General features: G+C 48.3%; 2 protein-coding genes across 2 annotated transcripts in view; both read left to right on the top strand.

The window, feature by feature from the left end:
* The first annotated feature begins 361 nt into the window (after positions 1–361).
* SLC18A3 (solute carrier family 18 member A3) lies at positions 362–2,115 on the top strand. Its single transcript, XM_076338053.1, has one exon. It carries the CDS (start codon positions 362–364, stop codon positions 1,955–1,957), a length of 1,596 nt encoding a protein of 531 aa, XP_076194168.1. The 3' UTR covers positions 1,958–2,115.
* A 2,055-nt stretch (positions 2,116–4,170) lies between these two features.
* CHAT (choline O-acetyltransferase) overlaps positions 4,171–27,010 on the top strand; it is a 33,863-nt gene continuing 11,023 nt past the window's right edge. Inside the window, exons 1-11 of the mRNA XM_076338052.1 lie at positions 4,171–4,232; positions 7,196–7,340; positions 9,437–9,628; positions 11,842–11,960; positions 13,394–13,447; positions 16,276–16,456; positions 17,455–17,632; positions 22,592–22,761; positions 24,848–24,948; positions 25,149–25,277; positions 26,427–26,549. Coding sequence (XP_076194167.1) covers positions 7,278–7,340; positions 9,437–9,628; positions 11,842–11,960; positions 13,394–13,447; positions 16,276–16,456; positions 17,455–17,632; positions 22,592–22,761; positions 24,848–24,948; positions 25,149–25,277; positions 26,427–26,549 — 1,310 coding nt within the window. The 5' untranslated portion in view covers positions 4,171–4,232; positions 7,196–7,277. The remainder of the gene's footprint in view (positions 4,233–7,195; positions 7,341–9,436; positions 9,629–11,841; positions 11,961–13,393; positions 13,448–16,275; positions 16,457–17,454; positions 17,633–22,591; positions 22,762–24,847; positions 24,949–25,148; positions 25,278–26,426; positions 26,550–27,010) is intronic.

Raw genomic sequence — 27,010 nt, 5'->3', positions numbered from 1 at the left:
CCCTCCCCGCAGCCCCCTTACCGCGGCCGGGCTGAGCTGCCGCCGCCGGCGCGGTACAGCGGGGCGGGGCGCGGAGGGCGGGCGGGCGGCGGGGGGGGGGGGCGCGGGGCCGGCGCCGTGGCGGGGGCGGGTGGGGTTTCCGTGCGCGGCGCTTATTAGTGTGGTGATGGAGGGCCGGCCCCTCGGAGCCGCCTCGCAGCGGCGGCGCGGGCTGGCGGCGGCCGCCGGGAGGTGAGCGGCGGCGGCGGCTGGCGGCTCGGGCGGCGGCGGAGGAGGAGGAGGAGGAGGAGGAGGAGGCGGCGGGGCCGCCCTCGCCGTGCCCCATGCGGGCGGCGGCGGGGCGGCGGCGGCGCTGAGGGCGATGTCGGAGGCGGGGGGCGCGGGCCGGGCGCGGGCCGCCGTGGCGCGGCTGTCGGAGGCGGTGGGCGAGCGGCGGCGGCGGCTGGGCAGCGCCATGGGGGAGGCGCGGCGGCAGCGGCGGCTGCTGCTGGTGGTGGTGTGCGTGGCGCTGCTGCTGGACAACATGCTCTACATGGTCATCGTGCCCATCATCCCCGACTACATCGCGACCATGCGCGACCGGGGGGTCGCCGCCGGCCCGTTCCTGCCCGCGGGGTTCAACGAGAGCGGCGGCGGCGGCGGCGGCAACCGGAGCCTCCTGCCGGCGCGGTACCCGCCGGCCGCGGGGGACAACGAGGACGTGCAGATCGGGGTGCTGTTCGCCTCCAAGGCCATGCTGCAGCTGCTGGTGAACCCGCTCAGCGGCACCCTCATCGACCGCGTGGGCTACGAGACGCCGCTGCTGGCCGGGCTGGCCGTCATGTTCCTCTCCACCGCCACCTTCGCCTTCGCGGAGAACTACGCCACGCTGTTCGCGGCGCGCAGCCTGCAGGGGCTGGGCTCGGCCTTCGCCGACACGGCCGGCATCGCCCTCATCGCCGACCGCTACGCCGAGGAGCCGGCGCGGAGCCGCGCCCTGGGGACGGCGCTGGCCTGCATCTCCTTCGGCAGCCTGGTCGCCCCCCCCTTCGGCGGCATCCTCTACGTGTTCGCCGGCAAGCGGGTGCCCTTCCTGGTGCTGGCCTGCGTCTGCCTCCTCGACGGGCTGCTGCTGCTGGCCGTGGCGCCGCCCTGCGCCGCCGGGGCGCGGGCCAACATGCCCGTCGGCACCCCCATCCACCGCCTCATGGTCGACCCCTACATCGCCGTGGTGGCGGGGGCCCTGGCCACCTGCAACATCCCCCTGGCCTTCCTGGAGCCCACCATCGCCAACTGGATGCGGGAGTCCATGGGGGCCAGCGAGTGGGAGGTGGGCCTCACCTGGCTGCCCGCCTTCTTCCCCCACGTGCTGGGCGTCTACGTCACCGTCCGGCTGGCCGCTGCGTACCCCCACCTCCAGTGGTTTTACGGGGCCCTGGGCATGGCCATCATCGGCGCCAGCTCCTGCCTGGTGCCGGCCTGCAGGAATTTCGGGCAGGTCATCGTTCCCCTCTGCGGCATCTGCTTCGGCATCGCCCTGGTGGACACGGCGCTGCTGCCCACCCTGGCCTTCCTGGTGGACGTGCGCCACGTCTCTGTCTACGGCAGCGTCTACGCCATCGCAGACATCTCCTACTCTGTGGCGTATGCCCTGGGGCCCATCGTGGCCGGCCAGATTGTGCACACCATGGGCTTTGTGCAGCTCAACCTGGGCATGGGGCTCGCCAACGTGCTTTACGCCCCTGTCCTCCTCTTCCTCAAAAACGTCTGCCAAATGAAACCCTCTCACTCGGAGAGGAACATCCTCCTTGAAGAAGGACCTAAGGGACTCTACGACACCATCAAAATGGAAGAGCACAAAGGCATGGGCAAAAGCCTCCGGCCAGCGGGTGAGACGGGGGAGAACGGCATGGACTCCTACCGCAGAGACCTGACAGGGGTGTCCGAGGAGGACTCGTCAGACTATGAGTACAGTTAGGTTCCCCCACGCGGCCCAGCCCCAGGAGCAAGGAGGGGCGTGTGGGAGAGAGGGAAAGGGGGGGATGAAAGCAGTATTGCATTATGTTTCTGTACCGACGTGCAATATATACAGTTTAACTTTTGTCATGATGTAATGGCTTTCTTCTTCTAGACTTATTTTTAATAGGCATTTCCTTCAGCATTCTGGCAAGGTGGGGGGGGGGGTACGGGGGGACAATCCTGAAGAAAATTATCTGCATAATCATTGGCATAAATCTGGGGGGGATCCTTCCAAAAAAACCCCACCAACAACAAAACAAAACAAAAAGCCCAACAGCCTCGTAGCTGGGGTATAATTGTGCAAAGTTTTCTCAAGCTGAAACTGTGTGTGACATACTGTATATCTCTGTAAAAAAAATAAAAGCAAAAAAGTCTGTAAAATTTCGAATGGCATATTCAGGGACTTAGTAAATCTTGTGTACATATACTTAGATTTTCAGTTGGTTTCATATATTTAAGAAGAGCAACGACTATCACAAAATCTTATTCTTCCTTGGGAATAAACAGAAGTATTGTACTTTTTTTTTTTCTCTCGTGCTGCTCTCTGGTAAGTGCAATGTGCTGTATTATGTTGAAGTCCAAACTACAAGAATAATACGATCTGAATAAACGGAACCGAAGGGGATCGATTGTCTTTGTTTCATTGCCGAGGGCTGCTCGAGGGAGGGGGCTGGTCGCGCTCGGCGTAACCCCTACGGTAACAATTCCTCGTAACACAAACCTCATCGGTTACCAAAATCGCCCCGGAGAAAACCCCGGTGCAAAACGTTCTCATTCATTCTTCAAAACGTGTGTAAAGGGGTCCGAGCAAACAGCATCGCACTGCAAATGTGCTATCGATCGCCTAAAAACAGCTCCTCGCACTCCCCCGCGAATTTAATTTCAGTTCTCACAATCGTGAATGTCAGTTTTCGAATATTCCAAAAATTACGTTACCAGCAGTTGGAGGCACAACACCGGAGAACGCCTCTCTCGGTGCCGAGTGCTGCCCCCGTCGCAGCGTGCCCACCTCAGCGTAGCCGCCGACGGGGATTAAACAAAACAAAAGATGGGTGAAGCGCTTCATCCAAACCCTTGCAAAAAGTGGAAACCTTCGGTCCAACCCCAGAGGAACCGGAGTGCGTATTTTGCCCTGCAAATTTATCTTGATATAAAATAAAATCGTTTATTTAAATTCCTAGCTCGTTGGGAAACAAAGTAAGAGACTTACAATCTCCAGAGAGGGGGAAAAAAAAACGTATAAACGGCCGCAGCAGCCATTAACGGGCTTCCACCCGTCCCGGGGGGGGCTGGGCGCCGCGAGGGGGGCGCGGAGAAACCGCCCGTCGGTCCCGCCGAGCTGGGCGGGACGCGCGGCCCCGCCGCGCCGCAGCTCCCGCCGGGGCGGCCGAGGCGCCGCTAAACTCGGGCACGCACCGCCACGGTGCCTCGGCACGGCGGGTTTGGCGGGGGGGGGGGGGCGGTGGCCACCGCGGTGGGAGCGGAGCCCCGCTCCCCCGCACCGCAGCCGCCCTCTTTTGCGGTAAGCGGCGACAGCGGCGCCTCCTCCGGCCCCGCCGCCCCGGGGCCGCCCCCGCTCCCGCCCCGGCCCGGCCCGGCCCGCTGCTGCCGCCGCCCGCCCCGGGGCAGCTCCCGCAGAGCCCGGGGCCCTCCCGGGACCGCTGCCGCCCCTCCCGGCCGCCCGCCTCGCTCGGCCACGGAGCTTTCAGGAACCGCGGATGCCCCACGGGCCACGCCGCTCGACACTGGCGACGACCCCCGTGGCAACGCGGGTCCCCGAGAGCTGTGGCCCTCAGGGGCTCCCCTTGCCGCCGCCGGGGAGCCTCTCGGCTGACCCCGACGGCGGTAAGGGCGCGGGCGAGCCCGGCTCTGCCCGTCTCCCCCCGCCCGCCCTCCCGGGACACAGCCGGCACGGGGCGAGCCGGCGCCGGTGCCGCCGGCAGGCACAGCCCGCAGGAGGGGCAGGACAAGCGCGGCGCGGCCCGGGCGCGGAGGGAGGGCGGCAGCGCCTGTTGCGCGCAGCGGGAGGGCCGGGCCGGGCCGGGCCGGGCCGGGCCGGGCGGCGCCGGGGGCGCGGGGCGGGGAGGAGCCAGGCGGCGGCGGGGACGAGCCGCGCTCCGCACGCCCCCGCCCAGAGGGGACCCGGCCGCGGAGGAGGCGGCGGCACCTTGGACAGAGCCGCCGCGACGCGCGGAGCCCGCCCGGGAGCCGCTCCGGAGCGCCCCGACGAGCAGGTACGGGCGGGCGGGCGGGCTGCGCTCCCGGCGCCACCCGCCGCCCCGACGGCGCGGCTTGCGAGTGCCGGGGCGGGAAAGCCGCGGGCCTGGGAGCGGGGGAGCGGGGGCGGCGGGTCCCGCGGAGCGGAGCCGAGGAGGCTCCCCTCGCCAAACCCCGCGGCGCCGGCGGCTCCCACGGGGCCGCCCCGTTGCCGCCGCCCGCGGGTCCCGCCGCGACGGGCGGTCCGGGAGGGAAGGGGGTTCCCCGGGGCTGAGGCGTGGGAAGGTCTCGGGGCGCGCCGGCAGCCTCCGGCGGAGCGTGAGCGCTCCCCGACGGGCCCCGCCGCAGCTGCGGCCCGCAGGGAGCTCCCGGCGGGCGACGGGGCGGCTCCCGGCTCCTCTCGTAATGTCACGGCCGCAGCAGTGCACGCTTCGCACATGCACTCCTGGTAGCGCATGCATTCCTCCTGACGCTGAGCATGGATTCCTGAGAACTTTAAGCTTGTCTTCCTGATAACACTGAGAGCGGGGATGAGTAGATGGGGGCTGAGTGTAACGCCCCGGCAGCGTTACGTACTGCAGGCTGCCTGCTGAGCCCACAACGTATGGAGAACTCAAGTATAAGCACATGGGCTTATTTCAGTCCTTCTCCGCTGTCTGCTAACGGAGAGATCAGTGCCTTTTGTTGTGGATTTGAGCTGCTGCTTTGAGCTGTGGGGAAGGCCTCCCGGCTCCCCAGCCTGCCATGCCTCGCAGCCACCCCGCTAAGCCGCTCACCCCGGCCCTCCAGCTAAGCCGGCTGTAAATAAAAACAGCTAGGATTAATTTTTTTGCCTAATAACTTTGACAATGCACCTCACGGCCGTTCCAGTGAGCAACTTTGAAGTCATCTTGAATTTCTGCAGGATTTTCTCTCGTGTCAGTTTCCTTGCCCTTTATTAAGCAAATAGAGGATTGGGCGTGATGCTTAGCTGGCAGCGCTTGAACCAGAGACAAAGCCTCAGTTCATCCCCACGGCAGAAAAGCACAGTTCAGGCTACCACCCCCAAACTCTTTATCACACTGATTTTGCAGATATGCGAGACTGTTGTTAGTAGCATTTCCCAGAGACACAGAGCCAGCATGGACTTGTAGTCGGTGCGACTCCATATTGCAGTTTGACAAAAAACATAAGGAAAGGGAGGACGAGAGTCCCAGTGAGAGGAATACCAGCAGGATTTTTCCTTTAGGGGAACACAGTTTTAGGGGCTCTGAAGACAAAATGGCTGCTCTGTATTTGAACACAGGCGGGGAGCTGAGGCCAGCCCATAAACAACTGGGCAAGCCACAGTCCTCCAAGAGTGACGGGACGTGTCCCATTATTTGAAGCGCTTTGAACCCGCGTTGCTAGGAATAGAGTGCACGGCTAAGCGATGAGACCTGTGTAGCACACGAGAGGGAGCGGAGCAGCGCAGCGGGTTAATGTGGCCTTTCCGTGAGGGAAATCGTCTCTCACCTGGGTTGAAATCGTGAGCAGATGACAGATCAACACGAGTTTGCTGTGTGGCTCATTGCAGGGCCCCAGGGACATCTCTCAACCTTATACAACCTACTTCACAGCACATGGCCCCACTGGCAGCCAGTGCAGGACGGGGAGGGGACAGGATCAACACAAGGTGTCAGTGACCACATACGCATTGGCAGAGCCATGCTGGAGCCGCAAGGCTGGAATAGCCAAGCCGATTCCTCAGGAGAGGAATAATGCACAGCCATCCCTGCCCGTCACTAAACAAAGCTCTGCATCTCACTTTCATACACCGTAGGTTTTTATCCAAATTGTTCTTAAAAGCTGTTGTAGAAATAATTCGAGTGCCCTGAATGTATAGCCCCAAGGGTTTCAGAAAGGAAATGACGTTCTCTTCTACTTCGTCAACACATGTTGTCTTTTATATTTTGTATACACACAGCGCAAAGTAATTAAAAAAAAAACCTGAAAAACTGTGATCTGTCAAGACCTGGCTGAACACATAGAACTTACTCTGCTTTAGATCTACCACCGCAATTGAAGGACAGCTGCTTGGTGTGGGCATTATTATATCGGAAGAAATATGTGTGCCATACAGCTTGTTCTTGTACAGAAAAGGAATAAGAGGCATCTTGAGAAGTGAAAACCAGGATAAGCGCAATACCAGAGAGAGACGAGTGGCAGTATCTGCTCTGTCACAGATGACTTCTGTGACTTTTGGCAGGTTAAGCCGTCTCCCTGCATAGGTATACGCTACTTGGAAAGACTGCTGCGCGAAGCGGCTCAAATGCAGCGTACGCCACCCCTCCCAGTCCTCCCACAGCCAGCCTGCCAGCCTAGGCAGGCTCACGGCGTCCCCCAGCCCAGAGCTATGCCCCAAAGCACTGGCACCCTGCGAGCTTCTAGCCTGCGGGGGGCAAAGGCATGTCTCCATCCAGCTCCTTTCCACAGCTTCCACGTCTTTAACGCGGGGATGGCAGCACCTCACTGTGTCCACGGAACCGTGCGATGACAAATACATGTAAAGACTGTGGTGCTTTCATATAAAATGGTAAAGGGAGGACATATCCTGAGATAGAAAACGGCAACCTTACTATTACCTGTGTCGACATTAGTACATTCAGAGAAAAGTCACCTCTTTCCTCCAGGTAACGTATAACAGTAATACAAAGCGTGCAGACCACAGCACAATGCACTGCGAAGTAAGCTAGAGTGACAAAATAAACCATGCTGAGAAGGGACCGTTTATGTGCATCAGATAGTTCTGGATAAAGAAATTTATAGCGAAATGAGACAAACAATGTCAGAGCAATCTCCACAGGGCTCAGTTCAGCTACTTTTGAATGTTGTGCTTCTATTTCTCTTCAGTTTTGCATTCTGAAGCTTCTATGTATGCCTGCGCAGGGAATACTCCCCATGTACATTTTGGTTATAAATAATGGGTACTGACTGGACTTTAAATCTTTTCTATTTCCAGAACTGAGGCGTGAGGCTCCATAAGTGCCCCCAAGTGGCTTCAATTTCTGTCCTCAACAAAAGATATCAAAAGAAATGCAGGAATGCCTGTCCTAGAAAAAAACATGCAGAAGAAAGAGAAAGATACATGCAGTAAAGATGAGACAGTAAGTGACTGTTTCTGGGAAAACAAAAAGGAAAAAAGAAAAAAAAAATGGTTGAAGATAGATGACTTAACAGCTTTTAATGCTGTAAATTAATGTAAATTAATATAATAATTGTAAACCAAGCTCTGTTCCAGAGCTGATTTCTTCATTTCAGGGAACACTAGTTATCCTGCAGCAGTTTATAATCAGGAACTTTGATGTGACATTAGTGCTCCTCGTACCCAAATACACTCTTCCTCCCAACGTCCTGTGAAGAATTTCAATAAGTGAAGTGTTATTACACAACAGCAGACGCATTACTACACAGTCAGAGATGGCATGTAATTATTTCTTAATAGTATGGAACTATCAAACTGTCACATATGATTCGTTTTCAAGCTGGTTTAAAAGATGCCGCGTGTGTGTGCCTACAAGTAGTCAACCCCTTGGGTTTAAAGCTTTTTTCCTAAGCAGAGCCATGAACTGTACAGTAACCTTACCCAGAAAGATAGGGCCAAAGCCAGGCATCAAAAAGAAATACTATTTGGCACATCTATTTCCACTGAGCAAGAAGTCAGTGACAGAAGAGAGATGCCCTGACTTAACATAGCTTGAAACTGTAGAATTACCGTTCTCTTGTTTCTGAGATCCAGGGTGCTTTACAGGCTAAACTGGATTTGCGTTTCCGTTAATAACAGGTAATCCTATGGCGCTTTTTATGAGTATCTGAAATCCTGGGTTTCTAGATAGGGAACCATAACGCAGCAGTGACTTTTCTGTGGCTGTCCAAAGGCAGAGCTGGTGGTTGAGCTCAGAGGAGACCCGCTCCCTGCCGCCTTCTCTTCAGAGCACTTTCTCCACCGCCTCCCGCCCTGCACGCGGTAGCAAAGGCGTTTGCAGCTAGCCTTGCTCTGAGCAGCAGGTGGGACTAGGTGCCTGCCAGACATCTCTTCCAACCGAAATCACGCCATGGTCCTGTGATCCTGTGGAAATGAGTGTCCGTTACATCACGAGCTAGTAAAAAAATCTGAACTTTACCTGCTTTAGGAGACAGGCAAAAATCGAATTAGAGAAATAAACCTTCCAAAAGTGTATGGTCTACACTAATCGCTAATGGACAGGCACGGCTGAATTAGATGACTGTTTCTCAACTGGGAGACACGTCTACCTCCCTGAGGAACCATGCTTAGAGCATCACAGCCTCTTGCAATTCCCCAGTCTTTCATGGATTACTTCCTTGCTTGATTTCCCCACTGCCCCTCTGGCTTTTAAATGACTAATTACACTTCACTTGGTTAATTCTACATTAAAGAACAAAGGAAGCTTAATTGCATGGACAGCATCAGATTGTTTTCTTCCCAGGTACTATTGGTTTCCTGCTCCAAACAGGATAAGGATAAAGCAAGCAGAAACAGAAATGTTTTATCAAGCCTTCTAGGAGGGTTCCAGGCTGGCTGACAGCAGAGGTTTGGCAGGGTAAAACACGGGTTTATTGAGGATTTTATGTAGTCAGTGCTAATAAACAGGTAGAGCTGCGTGTTTTCTATTTCTGCAATTTTATAACCAGTCATAATACCAATCAGACAAGTATTAACCCATGGTTTTACTGATCACAAGCTAAATGCACTTCTTTACTAATGAAATACCTTCTCTTAATGCATTCTTTTATATGCTCTAATGTATTTGAAGATTTCCTAGAGTCTAGCTCTATATGCTTGCATCATGCCTATTTTCCTGTTTGTCCTAGGATTTCTAGAATTTTTACCAAGGAATATTCTCCTGTTTTCCACTAGTTTCCTGGCCTATCCATCTGAAATCCTCAGTGGCCAAAGGCCTACAAATAGAGCTACTGGAGAGGTGCCACTGCTTCAGTATTGCATACAACTGCATACGATGTCCTAAAATCCAGGCACTTTAAGACCTAAGGCAACTCCACTGAAGTCACACAATTACATTTGCAGTAATCAGGCATCTCAACTGCTAAAACAGAATAAATGGATTAAAAAAGGGATGCAATATCGGCAACAGAAGAAAAAAAAGAAGGAAAAAAAAAAGAGGACAGTTTGAGAACAAGTAGAATTACTTGCTAATCACTTTTTTTTTTTTTTAATGATTAGGCAGTGCCAAAACTTCCAGTGCCACCACTGCAACAGACCTTACGCATGTACCTACAGTGCATGAAACACTTGGTGCCAGAGGAGCAATTTAGAAAGACCAAGGTCATCGTGGAGCAGTTTGGAATTGCAGGAGGCCTGGGGGAATCCTTGCAGCAAATCCTCGAGGAAAGAAGGGAAAAGACAACGAACTGGGTAAGCAAATGCAGATGAGAAAAATAATTGCTGTGTTGGATGATGCTCATTTACAAACTCTGCAATGTTCTATATGTGGTCACTGCTTTCTTTCAGTGGGTCAATGCAAACAGGGGTCACATCAGATTCTACCAAAGGGAATGAATATTTCAGACATATTAGGCTAGAATTTTCAAACAATGTCAAAATCCACGTCATTATTATGTTTTCAGATCAGCAGTTTGCTGACACGACTGAGGGAATTCATGCACCTCAGGTGCATGCATGCAGGTGTCAGCTCTACCTGTAGGAAGCACTGTATTACATCCTTTTTGGATGTAATTTCTTCCTTTCCCTCGAATAACAGGATTTAGAGTTTTTATTAAAATGAAAAATGCTTTCTGATAGGGCTATAAAAAGTGCCTTGCACACCCATCTAGCCAAAGCTCTGAGCCAGTCAAATTATTCTGGAGTGGAATACTTTAGGATAGGCATTACTCTTTTTAAATTAAACTATTCTTTGCCATTCGTTGTCACACCATACCAATGTGGTTACCCTGAAGTATTTACTTTGCCGAATATACACACACATGTATAGAGATATCTCTCTCTCTCTATCCCATAGACCATGCTGAGACCTCAGCCTTTAAAGAAGTCCAGCTTTCTGCTTCCCAAGACAGGAAAATTAAATAAGCTGTAGATAAAAGAGATTTTATCATTCCACAAAGTCACAGTTCATCCTCCCTGCATTAACCGTGTAAGAATACGGCAGCTGAAAACTAGAAACACTTATTTTATTGCAGTCCTTCCATCCCAGCAAGGAAGAGAGACACTGAATGGTTTCATGGATTCGGTGAAATCCTGCAGGCTTGCTACTGATGTCAGTGAAGCGTGGTTCTCCCTTAACTTTTCAGTTGTGTGGCCCGCAAGAAAACCCCATCAAATTGCTGCTATAGTCAGAAAAAAAGGCTACAGTACTGGCAGTGCTTTTATTCTAAAAGCAGCGCTTAATTTCTGAACCACTTGTTGCCACAGTCTGAGGCCTCCACTAAATGCCGCCCAATCTCTTTTTGTTATTCTGATCACAGAACTTCATGTTTTTGGCGGCTAAATTAACCATCGCTTAAATAGTGTTCCTGATAAGAAATAGTGTTCCAGGAGACAACCTGGAACACCATTCATTTAACCACTTCCAGCATGAAAATTACAGAGGAAGGATGTACAAGCGTTTTCTGAAATGTCTCAACTTTAAATACTGGTTATTAAAATTAAATACCTGATTCTTAAGATAAACTAGAAATGTTTTTATTTGGAATTCAACTTGCCAGGAGTACAGCTCTAGCCTGTTCTCCTGAAGACTCCAGAGACTGTGGGGGAAGCATCTGTTCTAACAGCAATGAAATATCTCAGAGGAAAACTTTTTCAACTGATGCATGCATTGGTAATTATTTTTGCATAATATCGTTGTTGTTTATAGTTACTGTATGCAAAGCATGCCTGCTAAACTCAGAAAGACCATTTGATCTTTTAATGAAAGCCTCCATTTTCCAGATGATTCTTCAAACTCTGCTCAGACATAAAGGAACGCGGTTACCGTACGTCTGTGTTTTCAGTAAAAATGGTTAGAAATTTAATGTGTGTGTCTGTCTGGGTCAAGCATCAGTAATCTGCATTTGAGTCAGTGGACACAGAGGGAATTCTCCGGGGGCCCTATCCACATGCCAGTATCTGCAGGACCGAACCATTAGGCTCGGGAAATTCTTTTCCCACCCTGTCTTGCTGCAGGACAGCATCTGATGGCTAGCGACAGAGCGTCTTGGCATCACTGACAAATATTAGAAGCCCCCTGAGGAAAGCCATCGCTAGTAAAATTCTGTCCATTTCTTAAATATATCCGAATCACGATTCGAGTCAGCAGTTGGCATGTGGTCCTCAAACATTTTTTTGTTGTAGAGGGGAGCAAACAACAAAATACCCAAACCACCACAATATGGAGCTTGTTTGCTTTTTAATGGAACACACCGTAAATTGCCATTGATTGAAAAATAGGATTATGGAATTGCAGCTGATTTCAGCTGAGCTGGGGTCACAGAGCCCGGACTGAAAATGCTCAGCAGCTCCATTAATCAGAGCCCATGCCTGACACCAGGAGCACCAGGCGCTCTCCCCTCATCCCCAGCCTGCCTCTCCGCCCGTTGTTCATGGCTTTAAGATTTCATGTCCCCTTCCCTTAGGTGTTCAACTACTGGCTGGATGACATGTACCTCAGCAACCGGCTAGCTCTTCCAGTCAATTCCAGCCCAGCAATTATCTTTGCTCGTCAGTATTTCAAGGATGTAAATGACCAGCTGAGGTAATGTACTACGACTTTGCAGCTTTTGCTAAATGAAGGGATATTTTCAATGTACTGCTTCTGCAAAAAGACAATCAACTTTCATTAAAAAAATGAGGGCTGTAACCATTAAATGATTTCCTACTAGGCCTGCTGACAAAGGCAGTGTTTGTAGGGTTACTCATACTGATATTCAGAAATGAAAGTGTCATTACTATTACATTTATTGCATGGAAAAAAAATGCCATGGGATTTATAATTTTTAAAGGAATATTTGCAAAGCTCTTCATTGTATAATTCAAGTAAACCATTTTGCGATGGAAAAAAGAATTACTGATTTCTGACACATTGTTTAAAGGAAAACGATCTTTAACATGCCATCGCTATGACTTGTAGCCACCCTGCAAACTGAAAAGGCCACGCTGGCATTAAATCGTCCCTCCCAGGTGCCCAAAAGGGCACCAGAAACACAGGGGATCTAAGAATTCAGAAATCATTCCTCCCCAAGAACACTGCTTCCTTCAGGCCCTTCCTTCCCGGCCCTGAACTGACCTTTCTCCTTTGAGCTGTTGTGGGCAATTACAACCATTTAAAAGTGAAAAGGCAAGCAAGTAGCCAAGCACAGAATACACCTCTCCAGACACTCTTAAAACAGGGCTCCATTCTTCAGCCTTTGCCAAAACATTTTCTCCTTTTAAAACAGTAAACCAGATCAAATCTACCTTCATATAGTGCAATTTCCCCCTTTGCTTTTAGCACTCTCTAGCTGCTCATTACTGAAAGAATTAACTGCACGTGAATTTATGCTATTATAAAACAGCCAGAACCTTGAAGCCGATACGTTATTTTAACATTTTGCATAGACAGCCAATGTGTCTCTTTATTTTACTTTAAACATAACTATAAATGCTTCCATTCATTACTGACTAAATTTATTGTGCGCACAGCTTTCGAAAAACCTCCACTTTGCATTTTCTAATGCATGCGCTTTAACAGGGAAATGTCTCTCTCAGAGCCTCCCATTCAGATGCAGTGCAAATGGGCAGTGTCAGGAAATAATACACCTGCCCGCAGCTCTGCAGAGAGCCTATCTGCTTAGGACAGGCAGTACTCCAATAAATCGGACAGCTTATGAGTGTTGGTATTGAAACCCGCGCTCAGGATTCTATTAAATATTCAGCCTCTGCTCCCGTTCTCTAAATAAATGCTCTCAGGCTTCCTCCTGTGGTAGTCTCTTTAACCAGTTGAAGGGACCATCTCTAGGATTTCATATTTCTCTTGACATGAATTAATTTAGGTTTTGGGTGGGGGCGGGGGGCTCTTCTTGCCAAGCCAGAAGACTTTCTCTCCTTATGCTGTGTCATCAATCATTCAGGCTCCCCTCTGTCTCTCAGAAACAGCCCAGTGTTGCCAAATGATAAAAGACTGATGTCACTTCTATCTGCTGCTTGCAGGTTTGCCGCCAACCTCATTTCAGGAGTGCAAGACTATAAAGCTTTGCTGGACACGTAAGTAGCTTGGAAGGAGAGCTGCTGCTTGAGTATCCGCAGGGCTTCTGATTCAAGGGTGCTCTAACGTGCCCAAAGTCAGGCTGCATTGCACCTCTCCACCATTTGGAAGGGCTGGGGCTCCAGCATGCCTCAGGGCAAGCGCTTCAGCAGCTTTTTATGCACTTTCTGCTTTATAACTGCGATCTAACAGGTTGGAGAAGGATCCTTTTTGACGCCTGCTGGTCATCACTCTAGCACGCGCAGTGCAGCCCAAAGGACACACACAGCCTGCTTAACAGAGCTACTGAGAACACACCGAGAAGTCTCTGCTCCCCAGACCCAAAGAGCAGCAGCGCTGCGCTTACACAGCCTGCACACCTTCCCTGGCACCGGGCACCTGCCCGGGTGCTGCACCCCCTCCACGTACTGCACCCTCCATTTAGAACATCAGCCCCCCCGCCTCCCTTCCCCCAAAAAAGAAATAACACGTCCCACCGGGAGAAGGAAGCCTCGCCACAGACAGGCTAGTTCAGTGGCTAGTAAAAATAAGAAGTTACTTACGCCATCGTTACTTTCTGTGTATAAACACAGGGGAAATCCATGATTCTTTAAGTCATGCACGAGGTAGCTCGTAACAGCATTTTAGGTAGCGTTTCTTAACCTCACCTAACGTGTTCCAAGTTTACTGCTGAAATCACTGCTCCCCCCGAGAACAGAAACAGCGGAGAGCCAAGCACAACGGCCACCGCACCATAGTAGGGAAGGGGTCGTTCTCCTGTCTGGAAGTACAAGAGGCCTATGTCATATGCTTAACCAATGCTTATTTGGATGAGGAAGGCAAAGTCCATATTCAAACAACAAAGTCCCTATCATCTATGAATTAGACAAAAGAAAGAGGAAGAGGCTGTCTGATTTTTCACTTCAAAAGTCTTGACGGCTACTCAGAAAGTATAGAAGAGGTACTTATTTAGGAACACGTGCTGTTGTCCAAGATACGCCATGCGGCTGCGTACACCAGCACTGGCGTGCTGTGAAGTACTATTGCATGCTAATGTAGTTCGTTGCATCTCTATATGACAGCATCTGAGATGAGACATTGCTCAAACAAAGGATAATTTAAATTCTTATTATTTTGACCTCGCTACTCTAGATCCAAAGACTCCTGTGATCAGATTTGCTTGCCTTAAATCAATAATCATTTAAATCCTCACTACTGCGTCCTTATATTGTTATTACTCTTTGCTTATCACCCCTCCTGTATGATTATGAGGACACCATAATTGTAACGTTTTCAGTTCCTTGTTGCTGTTAAGGACTTCTGCCAGCGAGCGTACTGCTAGCTTCTCTTGGATCACCCCACATGCAGAAGCACAATATTCCAGCCCAAACCCAGGCGTTTAGTTTTAACTGTGCAGATATTCCATGCAGTTGCCAGGACTAAATATTTCAAACAAAGCCTAACTTGCTCACATAAGAGAGTTATAAGATCTTACACAGACATCTCCTAAATCAGTACAAGATTTTCTGGTGCCGTCAGTCAGAGTTAACTCTGACCTGGTTAGTTAACTCTAACCCCTTTCTTAACTGCTATAATTACAGATTGTCTTATCAAAATCTACCATGCTATTCTACTGTTTTCAGTCATCACAGGCGCTCTTTAAAACTCTGTTAAATGTAAGAGGATTTCTGCATTATGCAAAACGTGGGAGAAGGAGAACACTAATAACCCTGTTTTGCTGATAAGGAACAAAAGAAAATTAAGCACCTGTACAAGGAAATAAGCGATACAGAGAGTGTGAGAGCCAGGAACTAAAGTGAATATCCCTGGTTGAGAACGGCAACAGTTCTAAAGAGACAGCTAAACAAGATAAACTGGCATAAAACGTTAGCCCGTATCAGCTGTATGACAGTAACCCTCCTTGTCTGCTTCTTTGCCCCTGCCCCTCTCTGGCAGGCTGGAAGCTTAGCCCTCTCTTGCCGAGGGAAAACCTCTGCACCACAAGATCTTCTTCCTCCTGTGGTCTCTGCAGCCTCTCCCGAGCGGCAGCACCGTTATTTCCTGCTGCAGCGTCAGTGGGCTCTTTCACAATCCGTAATCATAATTGTGATAACTTCTTTTTTTTTTTTTTTTCCTGGCCAGTAAAGAAGCCTTTTCAGAGGTGGTGTTTTCGCATGCCTTCCAATAAAAAGGGAATAGGTTTTCAGCACTTCTTCCCCCATAGGTCTAAGTAAGGATTAGCGCGTAAGCGAGGCTGTGTGGAAAACAGAAATGCCCTCCGTGTTGCCCCAGTCGCTCCTGTTCATCAGGCAAGGCCCTCTCACACACTCTCTCACCACTCTGCAGAGTACGGGGCCGCTGTGGTGTGCAGGGAATTTCATCGGTACTTTTTTTCCGGGGCCGCTGTGGTGTGCAGGGAATTTCATCGGTACTTTTTTTCCGGGGCCACTGTGGTGTGCAGGGAATTTCATCGGTACTTTTTTTCCACGGCGCTGTGTCTGTTCTGCTGACTTCTGTCCTGGCAAGTTCCCGGGGTCCCAGCTAGGCAGGCTTCCCACGCACGCTGCAGAGCTGCTTGTGACCTGCTATTCCTTCCATTTCCACTAGATGATAATGCAATTGCTTAATGAATATGCATGAAGCTGCCAGGAATGATGTATTTAACTGTGGTATGGGAATTCATCTATTTCCCTTATACTGTAATCTCGTTTTATTATTCAATTTGTGTTATACCTGATCTAATTGTAACAGAACAAAGGACAGATTAGATTTCTTTTCCTTTCTGTCTCTCTCTCCCCTCTCTCCCCTCTTTTCCTCTGGCTTTGTTTTTCTCCTTCTCTCTCTCCAGCCATGCTTTACCTGTTGATTTTGCTCATGGACAGCTGTCTGGTCATCCTCTCTGTATGAAGCAATACTATGGACTCTTTTCTTCCTATCGTCTTCCAGGACATACCAAAGATACCCTCGTGGCCCAGAAAAGCAGTGTAATGCCAGAACCAGAGCACATCATTGTTGCTTGTAACAATCAGGTAAATGAGCGTTCTTTTTTTATACCTTTCTGTATTTCTTAGTTTGCTTAAATTCACTCAAGAAGAGCCTGATGTCATCACTATTCAGAAACACAATTAGCGTGCTGCGTATGAGCTCGCTTCTTACCAAGCATTAGCTGTCAATATTTCCAAAAGATGCTTCAGCAGCGTTTTTGTCCTTAGCCCACATTGTGTTCCAAGTACAGCGATGCAGAAAGGAGGAATGTGGCAGAATTCATTTGCTTTCTCATTCAAACAAAAATGTTTATTAAACAGAGGTGAAACCACAGAGAAAAAAAATCTTGTTAGAGTGCATTTGCTGGAAATGCTCTTCTCTTGACAGTCAAGTATTGGCACACAACGCATGGCATATATACCACCGTCCCACGCAGGGGGGGGCAAAGCTATGCCTGAAGAAGTTAGCACAGGTGCAGGCAGAAATACTGAAGCGTTAGAGTGAATCTGTCCCAACCAATAAATGCCGTCGAGCAGCAGAGTATATTGGTATAAGCAGAGTACCTTATAGCCCAGCTCGACTATTTGTAGTACCGGAGCCGTGCCTGCAGGCCCCCTTGGAACGAAGGGGTAGATCCCGGTGGTCCCTTTTCCAGGGAGTCCTGTTCTTCACCTCAATGGGAAGTTCTCTAGATTCTCTAGGTTATTTTTAAACAAATACTACCATGGAAATTATTTACATGCTTCCTGATGTTATCTCTTCAGGGGTTTTTTTTAAGCTTATTCAAATAACGTCTGTTTTATTTGAGCCCAACACACAGTATAAGTCCCCTATAGCAACTGGCGTTACACTGGTGTACAAAGACAGGAGGGGTGAGCCCTGCGCCAGCCCCCAGAGTTTTTGTGCTCCATTGCCTGCAGGCCTGGCTCTCCAGGCAGGACTTCAGCATCTCAGCACCTACCCAGGCGAAAGCAAAATGTTGGGCCAGTAAGGGTCCAACCCATCTGTGACTGTTCTTCTGACTTCTGTCATTTTTTTGCAGTTTTTTGTTTTGGATGTTGTCATTAATTTCCGTCGTCTCAGTGAGGGAGATCTTTTCACTCAGTTACGAAAGATAGCCAAAATGGCAGAGAATGAAGAGGAAATGCTGCCTCCAATTGGCCTGCTGACAACAGACGGAAGAACAGAATGGGCAGAGGCCAGGACGATCCTTATGAAAGGTTAGCAGCAGCAATCCCAGCTTTCTCTTCTTCATCATCTTCCTCCTCTTCCTCCTCACCATCATTGCCTTTCTTTGCTGGGAGTGAACATTACAGCAAATATAGGACTGAATGTGCAACCTCACTGCTGAATTTTGCTAGCAGGAGAAAACTCAATACCTGTAAGTGTTCAGATGTGTGTTACCAGGGAAGCAGCAGATGTGGTTTGACCCTTTGGCTGTGTATGTTTAAGTGTTACGCCGTGTAAATAGCTCTCGCTCCATTCTCTGTTTTTCATCACATAAATTACATTACATCAGATTTTGTGATTTGTCTCTTTCTTCACATCCATTTCGTACCAATAGGAATGACGTATCCTCTTAGCTTTTGGCAACTATTAGACGTTTTTCATCTCATCTAACAGAGGCATCTACAAGTTCAACACCTATTGAATCTAGCTGTGTACTCTCTCTAGTCAGTGGAGAAAAGCAGAAAGTACCAGGGCTGATTCATCCAAATCTTCAGTAACTATCTAGGAAAGGTGACGCCAATTATTATCTGGGGATAGCGCTCCTCTCTTCCAACGACAGGCAGCATTTAGCTGTCGTGGATTCTGGACTTGAATGCCTGACTTTGAAACAGATGAAAACAAAGGGTGGGATTAGTCACCTCTATCACTTCACACCTTATATATTTTACCCTGAAGCTAGGTGATGTAAACACCCTCTTTTTGCCATTTTAGGTGACTTAGGTATTCATTTTTCCCTCCTCAAAAAAATGTTAACTCATCTCTTTATCCCTAGTTCAGCAATGCTACAGAAAATACTGCTGTTTTACCAATGCCCTGGAATACACAAGAGTTGCCAATAGTCTCAAAATATGTTTACCATCCCAAGGAGGATCTTTCCTTTTCTTACTCAAGTTTATCTGTGCTTATAAAAACTTTATATAGATAAACACACGCAGAGTCCTGGCCATTATTACAGCATTATTACGTGGTACCAGTCTCATCTTCAGGCTTTCCCCCTCCCCTCCCCATCTTTTCTTTTTAAAGTGGGAGAAAAAAAGATTCCTTATTTTAATGAAAACTGAGATAAACACCTAATCGTTTATTTTCATGCCACGCTTTTAAGTAAAACAGTGAATACCTTGAAACCTGCAGCAAAATCATCTTTGTAAACCTCCATCATCCTGAAGAAAAAAAGACGCATCAACAAAAACTAGCAGAACCATCTCCACAGTGTGTTTGGATTGCCTGGCATTTGCTGAAATATTCATTTTACTGAACGGAAGCAAACCAACTCAGTTATGCAGCTGAAAAAAACGGATTCTGCACCAGCAAATATCACCGCAGTCTAAGCAGGAATCCCATCCTAGACCACTCGTATTAGCACAGCTCCTCTATATAGTATAATGCATTGCTGTTACAGGTGGATACACGATTATTAACAGCCCTTTTTTCGTTCTTATCCGTGGTGTAATGTTCATGCAACAATAACTAACAGAGGAAGAGAAAAGCCTCTAGTGAAGCCGTGTGAGGTGGAAGGGGTCACTCCACAACTGTTCTGCACTGGGCAGGGAAAGAGAGGGTGCTTCGGGACGGAGAAGACCTATACAGCACTTTGCAGAGGTTATGAAGGAGATGTATACATGGGCCTGCATAGACCTACAAGTAGAGGATAGGTCTTCCAGGTGAGAAAATTTCAAAGAAATTGTAATAAGCCCAGCCATCACTGATTTATAAACACATTCAGTATTTTAACTGCATTCAGGCTGCAGAACTCACTCTCCTAAGTACACGAAGTGAATTCTTACTGCTATAGGGGCTGCTGTCCCGTGCGTACTGTGTCTGAATTTGATTCAGAACTGCCTTCTCGTATTTTCCTTTTTAAAACAAAAGCCCCAGCTAACCCAAAGCTGACTGGCCAATGCAATGCAATTGTGTGCATTAGAAAGGAAGAAGGACAAGAAATGCCTTGCAGGGCTTTAGGCTTGTTCTCACACTTCTCCATTGTTTCAGCTCTTTCTGGAAATACTTATTTTCCGTCCCAAGTCATGGTTCATGAGTTCCCGTGCAGTTCATTGCCTGCTTTACATGATAATTTTTTCAGTGTTTGATCAGCTCTCTGGACATGTCTGTTTCTTTCTGTAAGGGCATCTTTCCCCTTCTTTTCTGTTTCTAGCAGAGCTTAATTTTATCCACTCTAATACCTAGACTCAAGATACCCTGAAGCCGTATGTCAGAACAAGGGCTTCATATCTGTCAAAGATGTGTGGGCAGCAGCCACAATGAAATATATATAAACCTATCAGACAACATAAAGCAGAACACCGAGCAAGCTGTGAGCAGTTTGTAAATCACTATCCAAGCAGTTTTTCCTTGAAGGTGCCTGTCCGCAGACACCAGCAGCTGATGTGTATGGGGCAACTTCCATTCACAAGGATCTTTTCAGCCTTTGTGCACCCAGACCATCAATGGAATAAATACCACAATTACGGTCAGCCCTGCAAGTGTCAGATACTAGAAGAGCTTTACAGCCAAGAGGACAGGGACATGTCTTCTCCCTTATAAAGCTTCTGAACACTTTTGAAGACGATTCACAGGGACATCAGTGTTTCACATGTTGTAGGGGGGCACAGATCACTAGCAGAAAGCTCAACCTATCTGCTTGCCCCATCACAGAATCATAGAATCATTAAGGTTGGAAAAGACCTCTAAGATCATCGAGTCCAACCGTCAACCCAACACCCCCATGTCCACTAAACCATGTCCCTAAGCGCCTCATCTACACGTCTTTTAAATACCTCCAGGGATGGGGACTCCACCACTTCCCTGGGCAGCCTCTTCCAATGTTCAACCACTCTTTCAGTAAAGAAATTTTTCCTTACATCCAATCTAAACCTCCCCTGCCACAACTTGAGGCCGTTTCCTCTCGTCCTATCGCTTGTTACTTGGGAGAAGAGACCGACCCCCACCTCGCTACAACCTCCTTTCAGGTGGTTGTAGAGAGCGATGAGGTCTCCCCTCAGCCTCCTCTTCTCCAGGCTGAACAACCCCAGTTCCCTCAGCCGCTCCTCATCAGACTTGTTCTCCAGACCCCTCACCAGCCTCGTGGCCCTTCTCTGGACACGCTTACATCTGGACATCAGTTACAATCTCCTGGCTCAGGTCCTCGTAGGAGCTGGCAGGAACGCCAGGTGACTTCCCTAGGACTCTGCTTCTGTGGGCAAGGGAAGGCAACACACGATGTCCTCCACCAGCTCCCCACACAGCCTGCCAGAAGTCAGGCTGGCCACCCCCGTCACTCGGGCTGCCAGCGCTCCCTCGCAGGAGCCGCCAGACAGCAATGGAACCTCACCACAACCTGCAAGAGGCCGCAGCTCCCCCTCTTCCTCCTCGGCCACTGCTATCACTTGCCTCTCCTCTTGACACCTTTTTCATTTCTTGCGTATTTGCGCTCTTTTTTACTACGCAGCGTCTGGAGGATGAACCTGGATGATAACACGCATCTGGGGTTTTTTCTAGCTCCTCGCTAACCTGTGTTACTCATTTTGGGAAGGTACATTTTTTCTTACTTTGAAAAATGCTGTTCTTTCAGAGGATCAAGCTCCTTTTCATATTTGCAAACATTAAGAACATGGACATTTTTGAAATGGCTCCATATTTCAAATGCAAATCAGAATCATTTAATTTTAAATTTTTTTTCCATTCTTTCAGCTAAAATCATCTCCTGAATTGAGCACAGGTTTGTTGAACTTAGCACAGACTTGCAAGAAGTTTTGATCAATTTGAATTTATATCTTTAGTTAAGAACTTTCTGAAACACAAACATTTTCACCAAAATCTAGCAAAACCAGCAGATGAAAGCTGATCTGTTAAGAATGGAAGGAATTTTAAGTTGATGTTTGAAATCCCTTTTTCCTTTAATCTTGTTAACAACCATTTAACAGCAATTAATGATGTTATATGCTTTTAAATAAAACAAGTTCTTGTTATAGGTTCCACACTTTTATCCTTTCAGTTAAGAGCTGTATTAAGTGCTCACAATTAAATATTTCCCATGCCTCAAACTGGCCCTCAGAAGCGAACAAACCTTTACCTTCATAATATTTCTGAGTTAAAGAAACTGAGAAAAAAACCCCGCATAAATACACCATAAAGAAGGAGGAGAGTGCTGAGGACGACGTAAAAATAGCTTTTGTAGTCCACCTGTAGAAGCAAGAGTGACAGGATAGGGAAAAGAAATAGAGAAAGAGCGCCAGAAAAAGCCCGTTTTATTCAGCAGTACAGTAGCAACAGGGGGAAAGCGGAATGTGGCAACCCATGGTTTTGGCAATACCATGTTCAAAAACTAAACCTCACGACCTCATCCACAGATGTTTCCTCATGTGATGTAGGCAGTATACCCAGTCCGGGGCTTATTTCTCTAAAGCACAAGAAATGACCAGGGACAGGAGAGAGAAGAGGGTTTTAATACAAGAGCACAAAACCAACATGGGCCCTGCTGCTCCTTGTCCAGAAAAGGGTTTTAATGGGAGAACAGCACAAAACCAGTATTGGAACAGCAGGGCCTGAGCAGAATACTGCAGCAATAGCATGAGCTCTGAAATTCTCTGTTTTCCACCTGTCCTCTCTGTAGCTGTTACATATAAAATAAGTGAGCATTGCTGGCTTTAAGAGGAAAGCAGATCTATTTCATAATATGATTACTTCAGGAAATGAAAGGCAGAAAAAGAAAGTGGATATTACTGAATCATATGAAAGATACACAGCGATATTGCAAAAGTTAACACATGAATGAATGCCTTGGTGTACCGTTTCCTTGCGCTGAGAGGTTCTGCTGTTGGGAGCGCTCTGCAGACGCCAGCTCATTGCAGAGTCAGGGTCAGATCTTCAACGCTCTCCAAGGCAGCGGGGTTCCCCAGCCAGCCCTGCGCCACAGGTAAGAGGATGTGAACATTTCACTTTTTTATCCCCAGACTCTACTAACCGCGACTCTCTTGACATGATTGAACGGTGCATATGCCTGGTGTGCCTGGACAGCCCAAGCGGGGTGGAACTCAATGACACGAACATGGCATTGCAACTGCTACATGGGGGAGGCTACCATAAAAACGGGGCCAATCGTTGGTATGACAAACCTATGCAGGTAAAAACCTTACGGTACTACGATATTACTAGCACGTGGCAAGGGACTCCAGTTGCCCTCGTGGTAGGGACCACTTAGAATCAAGTGGGAGAAAGAGGGGAAGGTGGTGTCAGCATCTGCCAAGGCAGGGTTGGCGTGAGCAGCGCTGCTCCTTGGAAGGCAGGGGAAGCAGACCTACTGCCTTGCCGGCAGCGGGGGGGGCCTTCTCCAACACAGGTACGCTTTCACCTTCCCTGAAGTTGCCCTTTGCACTTGGGGAGGTAGACAGATACGCAGACATACAGGTAGGTAGATATCTGATTAAAAAAAAAAACAAAAACAAAAAAGAGTACGCATTTAATTGCGCTCAACCAAATGAAAGAAAAATGCTGGACTAGCATCCCAGAACAAAAAAGCAAAGCATAATAGCTTTCTCTGTTTTCTCTTCTCACACATTTTCCTGACGCCCTAGAAATACTACTGCTTACAATTTAGCATGTGTTTAAGTTAGTATTCCGTTCTCACTTAACAGACTGTTTACTCGTTTAATGACATCCTTGTTGAGACTTTCCTGGAAAGTATTGATCTCTCCAGCCTTTTTCCCAATCAGATTTTGATTGTCATATTTGGCAGTGTCGCACTGTTACTTTCACATTTTGCAATAGACCCAGGGTGAAGCAATGTATTAACGTCCAACTGTCAACAATGTTGACATCTCATGAAAAATTGAAAAAACCCCTGACTGATGCATTGCTTGCGCAATGCTTGTTGCTCTTGCCATATCTAAGAACAGCAACATGAAAAGAGAAACCACTAATTTCACTTGCGCTGACTTACCCCAGTGCAAATACATTTCAGTAGTCATTCCTGATTTATGCCACTGCAAATGACATTATTAGCAGGCTCCAGTGCTGTGTTCTTAGAGAACAAACCATTTGTCTGTAGTTAGAATCCTCTGTTATTTGCAGGGCCACTAGTTGAGATGTTTCAAGCAGATGAGAATAAACAAGATTTTGTTTACTATCAGAAGGTAGCAGAAAGCAAATAAATTTGCATAGTATATGGGAGAGCTTCATCTGTTCAGATGTATTCAGGCCAGAAGTAGTTCAAAGGCGAAGAGAAATTCTTAGGGAAAAAAGATCCCATTTTCTTTCCTGGAAACGCAGGTTATGTAGGAAGCCATTCTCGTAGCAGGACTTGTTCTTTCTCTCCATATTCTTCTTCAACTTTGCAGTAAGGCATCAGAAAACGTCCAGGTAAACTTTTTGCATCACACACTTACTCTGTGAAAACCTCATGGGAACCAGGGAGGCAGGACGCGTGTGTGATACAAACGCGCAGAGTGAGCTGAGTGGGAGAACTCCAGCCAAAGACACTTCAAAAGAAGTGGGGGGAGAAGTCCAGAAAAAGGACAGGAACCACGTGAGACGAGTTGCAGTTTTGTCCTAGACATCTGCTTTTGTTTGAGATGCAGAAGTAACCGACTGCATGGGGGTATCACGGAACTACAGTGCAGCAGGTTAAGTGTCACCAGTTATACCATGCGTATGCAATGAAATCAGGAATGAAGACAAGAGGGAAAGGAAGAAAACGCCACCAAAAAAAAAAAAAAAAAAAAGGTAAAGAGAAAGCAGGGCAGTAAAACAAGCTATGAAAAAGCTATCAAACAAGGATGGGCTTGCTCATTTGATATGATATTTGTAATAAAATGCGATCCTAAGGGACTTCCCAGATACAGAAGTTGCATTGCCCCCAAATGTGGAAGGAGGACCCCGGCCTGTCTTTCTATTGACGGGTTTTCTCTGCCATAAAGCAGATGCTACATCCGATTTCTGGACTCCAATGGGAGTTGCTAAAATTTACATTCTCGCAGGACTCAGTCCAAAATAGCAGCATGAAAGGGATCCAATGCAACGCCATTCACGGGACAAGAAAGTCCCTGCGGTAAGTCACCCACTGATCTGTAAGTCAAGGAAGTTCCTGATATGAGCAATAGGAAAACCACAGGAGAACGACAACATCTTTTGTTAGGTTGCCATCATGGGTAACTTACCCAGGACATGATTTATTCCCTATGTATCTTGCACTTGTTCTTTTCCTTGCTCAGTTTGTGGTAGGAAGAGACGGAGTCTGCGGTACCGTGTGTGAACATTCCCCTTTCGATGGCATCGTACTGGTGCACTGCACTGAACACTTGCTCAAGCACATGTGAGTCCCCTTTCAGTACAGCTATCGTACTCGCTCCAGCCCCCGGGAAGCCTCTGCCAGTGGCAAATTCCCCCTGATGCACAGGGCCACTAAGACCCATACAACTGTTGGAAACCAGTCATTTACCTGCTAAAAAAAGCAGTGTTTAACAAATAGATTATTCCTGTGACCTTAATGACTTTTCTCTCACATACTGACAGGAAAGAAAGCTCCAAGAAATTAGTCCGAGCTGACTCAGTGAGCGAGCTTCCTGCTCCACGGAGACTAAGGTGGAAATGTTCCCCTGAAATTCAGGCACATTTGGCATCATCAGCAGAAAAACTCCAAAGGTAGAACAGATGCCTCATTTTTCTCAGCAATGGCTGCAAGCTGGGAACTACCCGGCACCGTGAGTGCAGGCATGGGTTTCCTCCTGGAGGGCTCTCCCTGCCCTCCCGCTCCTCCTCATCTTCCCAAGGTGGACATACCTAGCATCTCTCTGCAGGATGGCACCCTTACGGGCTGGAGCTGCTTCGCTGGATTCGGGAATTGCATTAGCATTGTTTTCCTTCCATGTAAATATTAGAAAAGCTAAAGACCACTGGAAAAACAGCTGAGTCCTATTTGCATGGGATGCAAACAGTGCAGGTCCTCTGTTTCTGTGGATGCATTTAATAGGATTGACCTGACTAAAGCCGAAGCCAGGGCAATGGGGATGTGTTTATGGGACAGTAGAATACAACTGGTTTGAATAAACAATTTGAATTCAGGAATGTAATTTGTTTACATCCATGTTGCTCCAACAAAGGTTAGTTCTTCTGACTCTGTTTCCAGACTGTAAAAGATTTGCATGATCTTTGGGGGTGGGGATGGCAGTGAGAGATTTTCTTCCAAATTATTTCATCTCAACGCTCGGGCCTGTGATCTCTCTGTAGAGAATTAACACATTGCCTGCATGATCAGCTGTAAGTATGTCCAGCGTGATTGCATTAGATGAGAACTCGAAGTGGCTAGAAGCATACATGAGAGTATGAAAACATTCAGGATGCAGAGAAATTCCTTTTTGTTTTTAAATAAAGGTAGTAGTCCTCTAAATTGAAGCTTGCAAGGAGCTTACAGCCTTCATCAGGTTTTAAATCCACCCATGTCTCACACTAGTAAATCTCACAGAAATTTGTCAAGAGCAAAGGAGGCCCTGGCTTAGGCTTTTTTTTTTTAAAAAAAAAAAAAAAGATGTTTTACTCAAATGAACAGAATGACCCGAGTGCCACAGCTCATGTTAAGGCTGCAGACAACAAGCCCAGTCTAGCACCTGTATGAATAAAAGTTACTAACTAGGAAGATGTGACCAAAGGCTGGGACTGGCTGCAGAGCAGGAGCCCACTCACCTCCGAGAGGGTACAGGCAGAAAATGATCTCTGGGTCTTATCTGCAAATGGAAATGGAACGTGAGATTCTTGCATCTCCCCCTGCAGTAACTGCCTCTGCTTGTTTTCCAGGATAGTAAAAAACCTAGACTTTATCGCCTACAAGTTTGAGAACTATGGAAAGGAGTTCATTAAGAAACAAAAGATTAGCCCAGATGCCTACATTCAAGTAGCACTTCAGCTGGCATTTTACAGGTAAGGTTACAGGTAATTCAAATCATAGGAACAAGCACAAGAGGAGATTCACAATTTGTTTTTTTTATACAGAGGGTCCATTTTCTCCTCAGCACCGAAACAAATGCCTCCTGCATGGAGGTGAGTGATCTTGCCTAATGACCGTAGGTCAGACAAGAGAAATTGCCACCCGGTTCTGAGACGGAGTACTCCTTTCCTTCACTCCCTTTCCCTCTCCTTGCTCTACCTTCCCATCCCCGTGTCCCACACACGCCGTTCCCAGCCAGTACCCTCCCCACAGCTGCCCCCGCCCTTGGCATAGAGAAGAGGGTGAGGGGACGTGGCGGGGAGTGGCAGACAACCCTGCCACCCACAGCAGCAGAAGCAGCTAGGGACTCCAAGTCCCCGGGGCAGAAACACTCCCTTGCCGCTGCGGGTAGCATGGGAGGAACGGTGGCAGTAACCCAGAGCTCACCGCATAC

Source organism: Aptenodytes patagonicus, chromosome 5 (genome assembly GCF_965638725.1).
Source record: "Aptenodytes patagonicus chromosome 5, bAptPat1.pri.cur, whole genome shotgun sequence".
Classification (NCBI taxonomy): Eukaryota; Metazoa; Chordata; class Aves; order Sphenisciformes; family Spheniscidae; genus Aptenodytes; species Aptenodytes patagonicus.
Note: the sequence above shows the minus strand (reverse complement) of the source record. Positions and strands in the feature narration are given on the sequence as shown.